At 59.7% G+C, this 16,512-nt stretch overlaps 1 protein-coding gene across 1 annotated transcript in view; it reads left to right on the top strand.

Annotated features, from left to right (window-relative positions):
- NYAP1 (neuronal tyrosine phosphorylated phosphoinositide-3-kinase adaptor 1) overlaps window positions 1-15,745 on the top strand; it is a gene marked incomplete at its 3' end in the record, with an annotated part of 45,270 nt that extends 29,525 nt beyond the window's left edge. Inside the window, 1 exon segment of the mRNA XM_075581434.1 lies at window positions 15,563-15,745. Coding sequence (XP_075437549.1) covers window positions 15,563-15,745 — 183 coding nt within the window.
- Window positions 15,746-16,512: the final 767 nt, after the last annotated feature.

Below are 16,512 nucleotides of genomic sequence, written 5' to 3'. Positions count from 1 at the left end.
TCATAGTTCCCTTCTGTCTGTGTCACTGTCACCCTGCGGGGGGAGGGACAGACTCATAGCTCCCTTCTGTCTGTGTCACTGTGTCACCCTGCGGGGGGAGGGACAGGCTCATAGTTCCCTTCTGTCTGTGTCACTGTGTCACCCTGCGGGGGGAGGGACAGACTCATAGCTCCCTTCTGTCTGTGTCACTGTGTCACCCTGCGGGGGGAGAGACAGACTCATAGCTCCCTTCTGTCTGTGTCACTGTGTCACCCTGCGGGGGAGGGACATGCTCATAACTCCCTTCTGTCTGTGTCACTGTGTCACCCTGCGGGGGGAGGGACAGGCTCATAGCTCCCTTCTGTCTGTGTCACTGTGTCACCCTGCGGGGGGAGGGACAGTCTCATAGCTCCCTTCTGTCTGTGTCACCCTGCGGGGGGAGGGACAGACTCATAGCTCCCTTCTGTCTGTGTCACTGTGTCACCCTGCGGGGGAGGGACATGCTCATAACTCCCTTCTGTCTGTGTCACTGTGTCACCCTGCGGGGGGAGGGACAGGCTCATAGCTCCCTTCTGTCTGTGTCACTGTGTCACCCTGCGGGGGAGGGACAGACTCATAGCTCCCTTCTGTCTGTGTCACTGTGTCACCCTGCGGGGGGAGGGACAGGCTCATAGCTCCCTTCTGTCTGTGTCACTGTGTCACCCTGCGGGGGAGGGACAGACTCATAGCTCCCTTCTGTCTGTGTCACTGTGTCACCCTGCGGGGGGAGGGACAGGCTCATAGCTCCCTTCTGTCTGTGTCACTGTGTCACCCTGCGGGGGGAGGGACAGACTCATAGCTCCCTTCTGTCTGTGTCACTGTGTCACCCTGCGGGGGAGGGACAGACTCATAGCTCCCTTCTGTCTGTGTCACTGTGTCACCCTGCGGGGGGAGGGACAGGCTCATAGCTCCCTTCTGTCTGTGTCACTGTGTCACCCTGCGGGGGGAGGGACAGTCTCATAGCTCCCTTCTGTCTGTGTCACCCTGCGGGGGGAGGGACAGGCTCATAGCTCCCTTCTGTCTGTGTCACTGTGTCACCCTGCGGGGGGAGGGACAGGCTCATAGCTCCCTTCTGTCTGTGTCACTGTGTCACCCTGCGGGGGAGGGAGGGACAGGCTCATAGCTCCCTTCTGTCTGTGTCACGGTGTCACCCTGCGGGGGGAGGGACAGACTCATAACTCCCTTCTGTCTGTGTCACTGTGTCACCCTGCGGGGGGAGGGACAGGCTCATAGCTCCCTTCTGTCTGTGTCACTGTGTCACCCTGCGGGGGGAGGGACAGACTCATAGCTCCCTTCTGTCTGTGTCACTGTGTCACCCTGCGGGGGGAGGGACAGGCTCATAGCTCCCTTCTGTCTGTGTCACCCTGCGGGGGGAGGGACAGGCTCATAGCTCCCTTCTGTCTGTGTCACTGTGTCACCCTGCGGGGGGAGGGACAGTCTCATAGCTCCCTTCTGTCTGTGTCACCCTGCGGGGGAGGGACAGACTCATATCTCCCTTCTGTCTGTGTCACTGTGTCACCCTGCGGGGGGAGGGACAGGCTCATAGCTCCCTTCTGTCTGTGTCACTGTGTCACCCTGCGGGGGGAGGGACAGACTCATAGCTCCCTTCTGTCTGTGTCACTGTGTCACCCTGCGGGGGGAGGGACAGGCTCATAGCTCCCTTCTGTCTGTGTCACTGTGTCACCCTGCGGGGGGAGGGACAGGCTCATAGCTCCCTTCTGTCTGTGTCACCCTGCGGGGGGAGGGACAGGCTCATAGCTCCCTTCTGTCTGTGTCACCCTGCGGGGGGGAGGGACAGGCTCATAGCTCCCTTCTGTCTGTGTCACGTTGTCACCCTGCGGGGGGAGGGACAGTCTCATAGCTCCCTTCTCTCTGTGTCACTGTGTCACCCTGCGGGGGAGGGACAGACTCATAGCTCCTTCTGTCTGTGTCACTGTGTCACCCTGCGGGGGGAGGGACACACTCATAGCTCCCTTCTGTCTGTGTCACTGTGTCACCCTGCGGGGGGAGGGACAGTCTCATAGCTCCCTTCTGTCTGTGTCACTGTGTCACCCTGCGGGGGAGGGACAGGCTCATAGCTCCCTTCTGTCTGTGTCACTGTGTCACCTTGCGGGGGGAGGAACAGGCTCATAGCTCCCTTCTGTCTGTGTCACTGTGTCACCCTGCAGGGGGAGGGACAGACTCATAGCTCCCTTCTGTCTGTGTCACTGTGTCACCCTGCGTGGGGAGGGACAGACTCATATCTCCCTTCTGTCTGTGTCACCCTGCGGGGGGAGGGACAGGCTCATAGCTCCCTTCTGTCTGTGTCACTGTGTCACCCTGCGGGGGGGAGGGACAGACTCATAGCTCCCTTCTGTCTGTGTCACTGTGTCACCCTGCGGGGGGAGGGACAGGCTCATAGCTCCCTTCTGTCTGTGTCACTGTGTCACCCAGCGGGGGGAGGGACAGGCTCATAGCTCCCTTCTGTCTGTGTCACTGTGTCACCCTGCGGGGGGAGGGACAGGCTCATAGCTCCCTTCTGTCTGTGTCACTGTGTCACCCTGCGGGGGAGGGACAGACTCATAGCTCCCTTCTGTCTGTGTCACTGTGTCACCCTGCGGGGGGAGAGACAGACTCATAGCTCCCTTCTGTCTGTGTCACCCTGTGGGGGGAGGGACAGACTCATAGCTCCCTTCTGTCTGTGTCACTGTGTCACCCTGCGGGGGGAGGGACAGACTCATAGCTCCCTTCTGTCTGTGTCACTGTGTCACCCTGCGGGGGGAGGGACAGGCTCATAGCTCCCTTCTGTCTGTGTCACTGTGTCACCCTGCGGGGGGAGGGACAGGCTCATAGCTCCCTTCTGTCTGTGTCACTGTGTCACCCTGCGGGGGGAGAGACAGACTCATAGCTCCCTTCTGTCTGTGTCACTGTGTCACCCTGCGGGGGGAGGGACAGGCTCATAGCTCCCTTCTGTCTGTGTCACTGTGTCACCCTGCGGGGGGAGGGACAGACTCATAGCTCCCTTCTGTCTGTGTCACTGTGTCACCCTGCGGGGGGAGGGACAGACTCATAGCTCCCTTCTGTCTGTGTCACCCTGCGGGGGGAGGGACAGACTCATAGCTCCCTTCTGTCTGTGTCACTGTGTCACCCTGCGGGGGAGGGACATGCTCATAACTCCCTTCTGTCTGTGTCACTGTGTCACCCTGCGGGGGGAGGGACAGGCTCATAGCTCCCTTCTGTCTGTGTCACTGTGTCACCCTGCGGGGGGAGGGACAGGCTCATAGCTCCCTTCTGTCTGTATCACTGTGTCACCCTGCGGGGGGAGGGACAGACTCATAGCTCCCTTCTGTCTGTGTCACTGTGTCACCCTGCGGGGGAGGGACATGCTCATAACTCCCTTCTGTCTGTGTCACTGTGTCACCCTGCGGGGGGAGGGACAGGCTCATAGCTCCCTTCTGTCTGTGTCACTGTGTCACCCTGCGGGGGAGGGACAGACTCATAGCTCCCTTCTGTCTGTGTCACTGTGTCACCCTGTGGGGGGAGGGACAGGCTCATAGCTCCCTTCTGTCTGTGTCTCTGTGTCACCCTGCGGGGGAGGGACAGACTCATAGCTCCCTTCTGTCTGTGTCACTGTGTCACCCTGCGGGGGGAGGGACAGGCTCATAGCTCCCTTCTGTCTGTGTCACTGTGTCACCCTGCGGGGGGAGGGACAGACTCATAGCTCCCTTCTGTCTGTGTCACTGTGTCACCCTGCGGGGGAGGGACAGACTCATAGCTCCCTTCTGTCTGTGTCACTGTGTCACCCTGCGGGGGGAGGGACAGGCTCATAGCTCCCTTCTGTCTGTGTCACTGTGTCACCCTGCGGGGGGAGGGACAGACTCATAGCTCCCTTCTGTCTGTGTCACCCTGCGGGGGGAGGGACAGGCTCATAGCTCCCTTCTGTCTGTGTCACTGTGTCACCCTGCGGGGGGAGGGACAGGCTCATAGCTCCCTTCTGTCTGTGTCACTGTGTCACCCTGCGGGGGAGGGAGGGACAGGCTCATAGCTCCCTTCTGTCTGTGTCACGGTGTCACCCTGCGGGTGGAGGGACAGACTCATAACTCCCTTCTGTCTGTGTCACTGTGTCACCCTGCGGGGGGAGGGACAGGCTCATAGCTCCCTTCTGTCTGTGTCACTGTGTCACCCTGCGGGGGGAGGGACAGACTCATAGCTCCCTTCTGTCTGTGTCACTGTGTCACCCTGCGGGGGGAGGGACAGGCTCATAGCTCCCTTCTGTCTGTGTCACCCTGCGGGGGGAGGGACAGGCTCATAGCTCCCTTCTGTCTGTGTCACTGTGTCACCCTGCGGGGGGAGGGACAGTCTCATAGCTCCCTTCTGTCTGTGTCACCCTGCGGGGGAGGGACAGGCTCATATCTCCCTTCTGTCTGTGTCACTGTGTCACCCTGCGGGGGGAGGGACAGGCTCATAGCTCCCTTCTGTCTGTGTCACTGTGTCACCCTGCGGGGGGAGGGACAGACTCATAGCTCCCTTCTGTCTGTGTCACTGTGTCACCCTGCGGGGGGAGGGACAGGCTCATAGCTCCCTTCTGTCTGTGTCACTGTGTCACCCTGCGGGGGGAGGGACAGACTCATAGCTCCCTTCTGTCTGTGTCACAGTGTCTCCCTGCGGGGGGAGGGACAGGCTCATAGCTCCCTTCTGTCTGTGTCACTGTGTCACCCTGCGGGGGGAGGGACAGGCTCATAGCTCCCTTCTGTCTGTGTCACTGTGTCACCCTGCGGGGGGAGGGACAGGCTCATAGCTCCCTTCTGTCTGTGTCACTGTGTCACCCTGCGGGGGAGGGAGGGACAGGCTCATAGCTCCCTTCTGTCTGTGTCACGGTGTCACCCTGCGGGTGGAGGGACAGACTCATAACTCCCTTCTGTCTGTGTCACTGTGTCACCCTGCGGGGGGAGGGACAGGCTCATAGCTCCCTTCTGTCTGTGTCACTGTGTCACCCTGCGGGGGGAGGGACAGACTCATAGCTCCCTTCTGTCTGTGTCACTGTGTCACCCTGCGGGGGGAGGGACAGGCTCATAGCTCCCTTCTGTCTGTGTCACCCTGCGGGGGGAGGGACAGGCTCATAGCTCCCTTCTGTCTGTGTCACTGTGTCACCCTGCGGGGGGAGGGACAGTCTCATAGCTCCCTTCTGTCTGTGTCACCCTGCGGGGGAGGGACAGGCTCATATCTCCCTTCTGTCTGTGTCACTGTGTCACCCTGCGGGGGGAGGGACAGGCTCATAGCTCCCTTCTGTCTGTGTCACTGTGTCACCCTGCGGGGGGAGGGACAGACTCATAGCTCCCTTCTGTCTGTGTCACTGTGTCACCCTGCGGGGGGAGGGACAGGCTCATAGCTCCCTTCTGTCTGTGTCACTGTGTCACCCTGCGGGGGGAGGGACAGACTCATAGCTCCCTTCTGTCTGTGTCACAGTGTCTCCCTGCGGGGGGAGGGACAGGCTCATAGCTCCCTTCTGTCTGTGTCACCCTGCGGGGGGAGGGACAGGCTCATAGCTCCCTTCTGTCTGTGTCACCCTGCGGGGGGGAGGGACAGGCTCATAGCTCCCTTCTGTCTGTGTCACGTTGTCACCCTGCGGGGGGAGGGACAGTCTCATAGCTCCCTTCTCTCTGTGTCACTGTGTCACCCTGCGGGGGAGGGACAGACTCATAGCTCCTTCTGTCTGTGTCACTGTGTCACCCTGCGGGGGGAGGGACAGTCTCATAGCTCCCTTCTGTCTGTGTCACTGTGTCACCCTGCGGGGGAGGGACAGGCTCATAGCTCCCTTCTGTCTGTGTCACTGTGTCACCTTGCGGGGGGAGGAACAGGCTCATAGCTCCCTTCTGTCTGTGTCACTGTGTCACCCTGCAGGGGGAGGGACAGACTCATAGCTCCCTTCTGTCTGTGTCACTGTGTCACCCTGCGTGGGGAGGGACAGACTCATATCTCCCTTCTGTCTGTGTCACCCTGCGGGGGGAGGGACAGGCTCATAGCTCCCTTCTGTCTGTGTCACTGTGTCACCCTGCGGGGGGAGGGACAGGCTCATAGCTCCCTTCTGTCTGTGTCACTGTGTCACCCTGCGGGGGGAGGGACAGGCTCATAGCTCCCTTCTGTCTGTGTCACTGTGTCACCCTGCGGGGGGAGGGACAGTCTCATAGCTCCCTTCTGTCTGTGTCACTGTGTCACTCTGCGGGGGGAGGGGGAGGCTCATTGCTCCCTTCTGTCTGTGTCACTGTGTCACCCTGCGGGGGGAGGGACAGGCTCATAGCTCCCTTCTGTCTGTGTCACTGTGTCACCCTGCGGGGGGAGGGACAGTCTCATAGCTCCCTTCTGTCTGTGTCACCCTGCGGGGGGAGGAACAGGCTCATAGCTCCCTTCTGTCTGTGTCACTGTGTCACCCTGCAGGGGGAGGGACAGACTCATAGCTCCCTTCTGTCTGTGTCACTGTGTCACCCTGCGTGGGGAGGGACAGACTCATATCTCCCTTCTGTCTGTGTCACCCTGCGGGGGGAGGGACAGGCTCATAGCTCCCTTCTGTCTGTGTCACTGTGTCACCCTGCGGGGGGAGGGACAGACTCATAGCTCCCTTCTGTCTGTGTCACTGTGTCACCCTGCGGGGGGAGGGACAGACTCATAGCTCCCTTCTGTCTGTGTCACTGTGTCACCCTGCGGGGGGAGGGACAGGCTCATAGCTCCCTTCTGTCTGTGTCACTGTGTCACCCTGCGGGGGGAGGGACAGACTCATAGCTCCCTTCTGTCTGTGTCACTGTGTCACCCTGCGGGGGGAGGGACAGGCTCATAGCTCCCTTCTGTCTGTGTCACTGTGTCACCCTGCGGGGGGAGGGACAGGCTCATAGCTCCCTTCTGTCTGTGTCACTGTGTCACCCTGCGGGGGGAGGGACAGTCTCATAGCTCCCTTCTGTCTGTGTCACTGTGTCACCCTGCGGGGGGAGGGACAGTCTCATAGCTCCCTTCTGTCTGTGTCACCCTGCGGGGGAGGGACAGACTCATATCTCCCTTCTGTCTGTGTCACTGTGTCACCCTGCGGGGGGAGGGACAGGCTCATAGCTCCCTTCTGTCTGTGTCACTGTGTCACCCTGCGGGGGGAGGGACAGACTCATAGCTCCCTTCTGTCTGTGTCACTGTGTCACCCTGCGGGGGGAGGGACAGGCTCATAGCTCCCTTCTGTCTGTGTCACTGTGTCACCCTGCGGGGGGAGGGACAGACTCATAGCTCCCTTTTGTCTGTGTCACAGTGTCACCCTGCGGGGGGAGGGACAGGCTCATAGCTCCCTTCTGTCTGTGTCACCCTGCGGGGGGAGGGACAGGCTCATAGCTCCCTTCTGTCTGTGTAACCCTGCGGGGGGGAGGGACAGGCTCATAGCTCCTTCTGTCTGTGTCATTGTGTCACCCTGCGGGGGGAGGGACAGTCTCATAGCTCCCTTCTGTCTGTGTCACTGTGTCACCCTGCGGGGGAGGGACAGGCTCATAGCTCCCTTCTGTCTGTGTCACTGTGTCACCCTGCGGGGGGAGGGACAGACTCATAGCTCCCTTCTGTCTGTGTCACTGTGTCACCCTGCGGGGGGAGGGACAGTCTCATAGCTCCCTTCTGTCTGTGTCACTGTGTCACCCTGCGGGGGGAGGGACAGACTCATAGCTCCCTTCTGTCTGTGTCACTGTGTCACCCTGCGGGGGGAGGGACAGGCTCATAGCTCCCTTCTGTCTTTGTCACTGTGTCACCCTGCGGGGGGAGGGACAGGCTCATAGCTCCTTCTGTCTGTGTCACAGTGTCACCCTGCGGGGGGAGGGACAGGCTCATAGCTCCCTTCTGTCTGTGTCACCCTGCGGGGGGAGGGACAGGCTCATAGCTCCCTTCTGTCTGTGTAACCCTGCGGGGGGGAGGGACAGGCTCATAGCTCCCTTCTGTCTGTGTCACGTTGTCACCCTGCGGGGGGAGGGACAGTCTCATAGCTCCCTTCTCTCTGTGTCACTGTGTCACCCTGCGGGGGAGGGACAGACTCATAGCTCCTTCTGTCTGTGTCACTGTGTCACCCTGCGGGGGGAGGGACAGTCTCATAGCTCCCTTCTGTCTGTGTCACTGTGTCACCCTGCGGGGGAGGGACAGGCTCATAGCTCCCTTCTGTCTGTGTCACTGTGTCACCCTGCGGGGGGAGGGACAGTCTCATAGCTCCCTTCTGTCTGTGTCACTGTGTCACCCTGCGGGGGAGGGACAGGCTCATAGCTCCCTTCTGTCTGTGTCACTGTGTCACCCTGCGGGGGGAGGGACAGACTCATAGCTCCCTTCTGTCTGTGTCACTGTGTCACCCTGCGGGGGGAGGAACAGGCTCATAGCTCCCTTCTGTCTGTGTCACTGTGTCACCCTGCAGGGGGAGGGACAGACTCATAGCTCCCTTCTGTCTGTGTCACTGTGTCACCCTGCGTGGGGAGGGACAGACTCATATCTCCCTTCTGTCTGTGTCACCCTGCGGGGGGAGGGACAGGCTCATAGCTCCCTTCTGTCTGTGTCACTGTGTCACCCTGCGGGGGGAGTGACAGACTCATAGCTCCCTTCTGTCTGTGTCACTGTGTCACCCTGCGGGGGGAGGGACAGACTCATAGCTCCCTTCTGTCTGTGTCACTGTGTCACCCTGCGGGGGGAGGGACAGGCTCATAGCTCCCTTCTGTCTGTGTCACTGTGTCACCCTGCGGGGGGAGGGACAGTCTCATAGCTCCCTTCTGTCTGTGTCACTGTGTCACCCTGCGGGGGGAGGGACAGGCTCATAGCTCCCTTCTGTCTGTGTCACTGTGTCACCCTGCGGGGGGAGGGACAGGCTCATAGCTCCCTTCTGTCTGTGTCACTGTGTCACCCTGCGGGGGAGGGACAGACTCATAGCTCCCTTCTGTCTGTGTCACTGTGTCACCCTGCGGGGGGAGGGACAGACTCATAGCTCCCTTCTGTCTGTGTCACTGTGTCACCCTGCTGGGGGAGGGACAGGCTCATAGCTCCCTTCTGTCTGTGTCACTGTGTCACCCTGCGGGGGGAGGGACAGACTCATAGCTCCCTTCTGTCTGTGTCACTGTGTCACCCTGCGGGGGGAGGGACAGTCTCATAGCTCCCTTCTGCCTGTGTTACTGTGTCACCCTGCGGGGAGAGGGACAGACTCATAGCTCCCTTCTGCCTGTGTCACTGTGTCACCCTGCGGGGGGAGGGACAGACTCATAGCTCCCTACTGTCTGTGTGACTGTGTCACACTGCGGGGGGAGGGATAGTCTCATAGCTCCCTTCTGTCTGTGTCACTGTGTCACCCTGCGGGGGGAGGGACTGGCTCATAGCTCCCTTCTGTCTGTGTCACTGTGTCACCGTGCGGGGGAGGGACAGACTCATAGCTCCCTTCTGTCTGTGTCACTGTGTCACCCTGCGGGGGGAGGGACAGACTCATAGCTCCCTTCTGTCTGTGTCACTGTGTCACCCTGCAGGGGGAGGGACAGACTCATTGCTCCCTTCTGTCTGTGTCACTGTGTCACCCTGCGGGGGGAGGGACAGACTCATATCTCCCTTCTGTCTGTGTCACCCTGCGGGGGGAGGGACAGGCTCATAGCTCCCTTCTGTCTGTGTCACTGTGTCACCCTGCGGGGGGAGGGACAGGCTCATAGCTCCCTTCTGTCTGTGTCACTGTGTCACCCTGCGGGGGGAGGGACAGGCTCATAGCTCCCTTCTGTCTGTGTCACTGTGTCACCCTGCGGGGGGAGGGACAGGCTCATAGCTCCCTTCTGTCTGTGTCACTGTGTCACCCTGCGGGGGGAGGGACAGGCTCATAGCTCCCTTCTGTCTGTGTCACTGTGTCACCCTGCGGGGGGAGGGACAGTCTCATAGCTCCCTTCTGTCTGTGTCACTGTGTCACCCTGCGGGGGGAGGGACAGGCTCATAGCTCCCTTCTGTCTGTGTCACTGTGTCACCCTGCGGGGGGAGGGACAGGCTCATAGCTCCCTTCTGTCTGTGTCACTGTGTCACCCTGCGGGGGGAGGGACAGGCTCATAGCTCCCTTCTGTCTGTGTCACTGTGTCACCCTGCGGGGGAGGGACAGACTCATAGCTCCCTTCTGTCTGTCACTGTGTCACCCTGCGGGGGGAGGGACAGGCTCATAGCTCCCTTCTGTCTGTGTCACTGTGTCACCCTGCGGGGGGAGGGACAGACTCATAGCTCCCTTCTGTCTGTGTCACTGTGTCACCCTGCAGGGGGAGGGACAGGCTCATAGCTCCCTTCTGTCTGTGTCACTGTGTCACCCTGTGGGGGGAGGGACAGACTCATAGCTCCCTTCTGTCTGTGTCACTGTGTCACCCTGCGGGGGAGGGATATGCTCATAGCTCCCTTCTGTCTGTCACTGTGTCACCCTGCGGGGGGAGGGACAGGCTCATAGCTCCCTTCTGTCTGTGTCACTGTGTCACCCTGCGGGGGGAGGGACAGGCTCATAGCTCCCTTCTGTCTGTGTCACTGTGTCACCCTGCGGGGGGAGGGACAGGCTCATAGCTCCCTTCTGTCTGTGTCACTGTGTCACCCTGCGGGGGAGGGACAGACTCATAGCTCCCTTCTGTCTGTCACTGTGTCACCCTGCGGGGGGAGGGACAGGCTCATAGCTCCCTTCTGTCTGTGTCACTGTGTCACCCTGCGGGGGGAGGGACAGACTCATAGCTCCCTTCTGTCTGTGTCACTGTGTCACCCTGCAGGGGGAGGGACAGGCTCATAGCTCCCTTCTGTCTGTGTCACTGTGTCACCCTGTGGGGGGAGGGACAGACTCATAGCTCCCTTCTGTCTGTGTCACTGTGTCACCCTGCGGGGGAGGGATATGCTCATAGCTCCCTTCTGTCTGTCACTGTGTCACCCTGCGGGGGGAGAGACAGGCTCATAGCTCCCTTCTGTCTGTGTCACTGTGTCACCCTGCGGGGGGAGGGACAGACTCATAGCTCCCTTCTGTCTGTGTCACTGTGTCACCCTGCGGGGGAGGGACAGGCTCATAGCTCCCTTCTGTCTGTGTCACTGTGTCACCCTGCGGGGGGAGGGACAGGCTCATAGCTCCCTTCTGTCTGTGTCACTGTGTCACCCTGCGGGGGGAGGGACAGTCTCATAGCTCCCTTCTGTCTGTGTCACTGTGTCACCCTGCGGGGGGAGGGACAGGCTCATAGCTCCCTTCTGTCTGTGTCACTGTGTCACTCTGCAGGGGGAGGGACAGGCTCATAGCTCCCTTCTGTGTGTGTCACTGTGTCACCCTGCGGGGGAGGGACAGGCTCATAGCTCACTTCTGTCTGTGTCACTGTGTCACCCTGCGGGGGAGGGACAGACACATAGCTCCCTTCTGTCTGTGTCACCCTGCGGGGGGAGGGACAGACTCATAGCTCCCTTCTGTCTGTGTCACTGTGTCACCCTGCGGGGGGGGAGGGACACACTCATAGCTCCCTTCTGTCTGTGTCACCGTGTCAACCTGCGGGGGGAGGGACAGACTCATAGCTACCTTCTGTCTATGTCACTGTGTCACCCTGCGGGGGGAGGGACAGACTCATAGCTCCCTTCTGTCTGTGTCACTGTGTCACCCTGCGGGGGGAGGGACAGACTCATAGCTCCCTTCTGTCTGTGTCATCCTGCGGGGGGAGGGATATACTCATAGCTCCCTTCTGTCTGTGTCACTGTGTCACCCTGCGGGGGAGGGACAGACTCATAGCTCCCTTCTCTGTGTCACTGTGTCACCCTGCGGGGGGAAGGACAGTCTCATAGCTCCCTTCTGTCTGTGTCACTGTGTCACCCTGCGGGGGAGGGACAGACTCATAGCTCCCTTCTGTCTGTGTCACTGTGTCACCTGCGGGGGAGGGACAGGCTCATAGCTCCCTTCTGTCTGTGTCACTGTGTCACCCTGCGGGGGGAGGGACAGGCTCATAGCTCCTTCTGTCTGTGTCACTGTGTCACCCTGCGGGGGGAGGGACAGTCTCATAGCTCCCTTCTGTCTGTGTCACTGTGTCACCCTGCGGGGGGAGGGACAGGCTCATAGCTCCCTTCTGTCTGTGTCACTGTGTCACCCTGGTGGGGGAGGGACAGACTCATAGCTCCCTTCTGTCTGTGTCACTGTGTCACCCTGCGGGGAGGGACAGTCTCATAGCTCCCTTCTGTCTGTGTCACTGTGTCACCCTGCGGGGGGAGGGACAAGCTCATAGCTCCCTTCTGTCTGTGTCACTGTGTCACCCTGGTGGGGGAGGGACAGACTCATAGCTCCCTTCTGTCTGTGTCACTGTGTCACCCTGCGGGGAGGGACAGTCTCATAGCTCCCTTCTGTCTGTGTCACTGTGTCACCCTGCGGGGGAGGGACAGGCTCATAGCTCCCTTCTGTCTGTGTCACTGTGTCACCCTGCGGGGGGGAGGGACAGTCTCATAGCTCCCTTCTGTCTGTGTCACTGTGTCACCCTGCGGGGGGAGGGACAGACTCATAGCTCCCTTCTGTCTGTGTCACTGTGTCACCCTGCGGGGGAGGGACAGGCTCATAGCTCCCTTCTGTCTGTGTCACCCTGCGGGGGGAGGGACAGACTCATAGCTCCCTTCTATCTGTGTCACTGTCACCCTGCGGGGGGAGGGACAGGCTCATAGCTCCCTTCTGCCTGTGTCACTGTCACCCTGCGGGGGGAGGGACAGACTCATAGCTCCCTTCTGTCTGTGTCACTGTCACCCTGCGGGGGGAGGGACAGGCTCATAGCTCCCTTCTGCCTGTGTCACTGTGTCACCCTGCGGGGGGAGGGACAGTCTCATAGCTCCCTTCTGTCTGTTTCACTGTGTCACCCTGCGGGGGGAGGGACAGACTCATAGCTCCCTTCTATATGTGTCACTGTCACCCTGCGGGGGGAGGGACAGGCTCATAGCTCCCTTCTGCCTGTGTCACTGTCACCCTGCGGGGGGAGGGACAGACTCATAGCTCCCTTCTGTCTGTGTCACTGTCACCCTGCGGGGGGAGGGACAGGCTCATAGCTCCCTTCTGCCTGTGTCACTGTCACCCTGCGGGGGGAGGGACAGGCTCATAGCTCCATTCTGTCTGTGTCACTGTGTCACCCTGCGGGGGGAGGGAAAGACTCATAGCTCCCTTCTGTCTGTGTCACTGTGTCACCCTGCGGGGGAGGGACAGGCTCATAGCTCCCTTCTGTCTGTGTCACTGTGTCACCCTGCGGGGGGAGGGACAGTCTCATAGCTCCCTTCTGTCTGTGTCACTGTGTCACCCTGCGGGGGAAGGGACAGGCTCATAGCTCCCTTCAGTCTGTGTCACTGTGTCACCCTGCGGGGGGAGGGACAGACTCATAGCTCCCTTCTGTCTGTGTCACTGTGTCACCCTGCGGGGGGAGGGACAGACTCATAGCTCCCTTCTGTCTGTGTCACTGTGTCACCCTGCGGGGGGAGGGACAGACTCATAGCTCCCTTCTGTCTGTGTCACTGTCACCCTGCGGGTGGAGGGACAGGCTCATAGCTCCCTTCTGTCTGTGTCACTGTGTCACCCTGCGGGGGAAGGGACAGACACATAGCTCCCTTCTGTCTGTGTCACTGTGTCACCCTGCGCGGGGAGGGACAAACTCATAGCTCCCTTCTGTCTGTGTCACTGTGTCACCCTGCGGGGGAGGGACAGGCTCATAGCTCCCTTCTGTCTGTGTCACCCTGTGGGGGGAGGGACAAATTCATAGCTCCCTTCTGTCTGTGTCACTGTGTCACCCTGCGGGGGGAGGGACAGACTCATACCTCCCTTCTGTCTGTGTCACCCTGCGGGGGGAGGGACAGACATAGCTCCCTTCTGTCTGTGTCACTGTGTCACCCTGCGGGGGGAGGGACAGTCTCATAGCTCCCTTCTGTCTGTGTCACCCTGCGGGGGGAGGGACAGGCTCATAGCTCCCTTCTGTCTGTGTCACTGTGTCACCCTGCGGGGGGAGGGACAGGCTCATAGCTCCCTTCTGTCTGTGTCACTGTGTCACCCTGCGGGGGGAGGGACAGACTCATAGCTCCCTTCTGTCTGTGTCACTGTGTCACCCTGCGGGGGGAGGGACAGACTCATAGCTCCCTTCTGTCTGTGTCACTGTGTCACCCTGCGGGGGAGGGACAGGCTCATAGCTCCCTTCTGTCTGTGTCACTGTGTCACCCTGCGGGGGGAGGGAGAGGCTCATAGCTCCCTTCTGTCTGTGTCACTGTCACCCTGCGGGGGGAGGGACAGGCTCATAGCTCCCTTCTGTCTGTGTCACTGTGTCACCCTGCGGGGGGAGGGACAGGCTCATAGCTCCCTTCTGTCTGTGTCACTGTGTCACCCTGCGGGGGAGGGACAGACTCATAGCTCCCTTCTGTCTGTGTCACTGTGTCACCCTGCGGGGGGGAGGGACAGACTCATAGCTCCCTTCTGTCTGTGTCACTGTGTCACCCTGCAGGGGGAGGGACAGACTCATAGCTCCCTTCTGTCTGTGTCACTGTGTCACCCTGCGGGGGGAGGGACAGACTCATAGCTCCCTTCTGTCTGTGTCACTGTGTCACCCTGCGGGGGGAGGGACAGACTCATAGCTCCCTTCTGTCTGTGTCACTGTGTCACCCTGCGGGGGGAGGGACAGGCTCATAGCTCCCTTCTGTCTGTGTCACCCTGCGGGGGGAGGGACAGACTCATAGCTCCCTTCTGTCTGTGTCACTGTGTCACCCTGCGGGGGGAGGGACAGGCTCATAGTTCCCTTCTGTCTGTGTCACTGTGTCACCCTGCGGGGGGAGGGACAGACTCATAGCTCCCTTCTGTCTGTGTCACTGTGTCACCCTGCGGGGGAGGGACAGGCTCATAGCTCCCTTCTGTCTGTGTCACTGTGTCACCCTGCGGGGGGAGGGACAGGCTCATAGCTCCCTTCTGTCTGTGTCACTGTGTCACCCTGCGGGGGGAGGGACAGGCTCATAGCTCCCTTCTGTCTGTGTCACTGTGTCACGCTGCGGGGGGAGGGACAGACTCATAGCTCCCTTCTGTCTGTGTCACTGTGTCACCCTGCGGGGGGAGGGACAGGCTCATAGCTCCCTTCTGTCTGTGTCACTGTGTCACCCTGCGGGGGGAGGGACAGACTCATAGCTCCCTTCTGTCTGTGTCACTGTGTCACCCTGCGGGGGGAGGGACAGACTCATAGCTCCCTTCTGTCTGTGTCACTGTGTCACCCTGCGGGGGGAGGGACAGACTCATAGCTCCCTTCTGTCTGTGTCACTGTGTCACCCTGCGGGGGGAGGGACAGACTCATAGCTCCCTTCTGTCTGTGTCACTGTGTCACCCTGCGGGGGAGGGACAGACTCATAGCTCCCTTCTGTCTGTGTCACTGTGTCACCCTGCGGGGGGAGGGACACGCTCATAGCTCCCTTCTGTCTGTGTCACTGTGTCACCCTGCGGGGGGAGGGACAGACTCATAGCTCCCTTCTGTCTGTGTCACTGTGTCACCCTGCGGGTATCAGTGTATAGAGATACTCAGTATGACTATACAGCGCAGTGTGTTATGACGCCGTCTCTCTCCAGAGCTGGTTAACGGATCCCGGGTTTGGAATGGGACACAGAGGAGGTCAGAGGTCGGAGGTCACATGGCTTCTGGGATTCCTGTCCGGAGCCAGCAGAGCTTGGACAGCGCCATTACCCGGGCGGGCAGCAGGTCAGGGCTACCGGTGCCGTGCCAAACCTTCCCGGCATGTCACCGCAACGCAGGTAACCCTCCTATTACCCCATATAACCTCTCTATAACGCCTCCTATATTCCCATATACCCCCTCCCTATAACTCCTCCTATTACCCCATATACCCCCTCCCTATAACTCCTCCTATTACCCCATATAACCTCTCTATAACGCCTCCTATATTCCCATATACCCCCTCCCTATAACTCCTCCTATTACCCCATATAACCCTCCCTATAACTCCTCCTATTACCCCATATACCCCCTCCCTATAACTCCTCCTATTACCCCATATAACCTCTCTATAACGCCTCCTATATTCCCATATACCCCCTCCCTATAACTCCTCCTATTACCCCATATAACCCTCCCTATAACTCCTCCTATTACCCATATACCCCCTCCCTATTACCCCTCCTATTACCCCATATAACCCTCCCTATAACTCCTCCTATTACCCCATATACCCCCTCCCTATAACTCCTCCTATTACCCCATATAACCCCTCCCTATAACTCCTCCTATTACCCCATATACCCCCTCCCTATTACCCCTCCTATTACCCCATATAACCCCTCCCTATAACTCCTCCTATTACCCCATATAACCCCTCCCTATAACTCCTCCTATTACCCCATATACCCCTCCCTATAACGCCTCCTATTACCCCATATAACCGCTCCCTATAACTCCTCCTATTACCCCATATAACCTCCCTATAACTCCTCCTATTACCCCATATAACCCCTCCCTATAACTCCTCCTATTACCCCATATACCCCTCCCTATAACTCCTCCT

The sequence above is a fragment of the Ascaphus truei genome, unplaced genomic scaffold (genome assembly GCF_040206685.1).
Source record: "Ascaphus truei isolate aAscTru1 unplaced genomic scaffold, aAscTru1.hap1 HAP1_SCAFFOLD_1313, whole genome shotgun sequence".
In the NCBI taxonomy this organism is placed as follows: Eukaryota; Metazoa; Chordata; class Amphibia; order Anura; family Ascaphidae; genus Ascaphus; species Ascaphus truei.
This window is presented reverse-complemented; position numbering and strand designations above follow the sequence as displayed.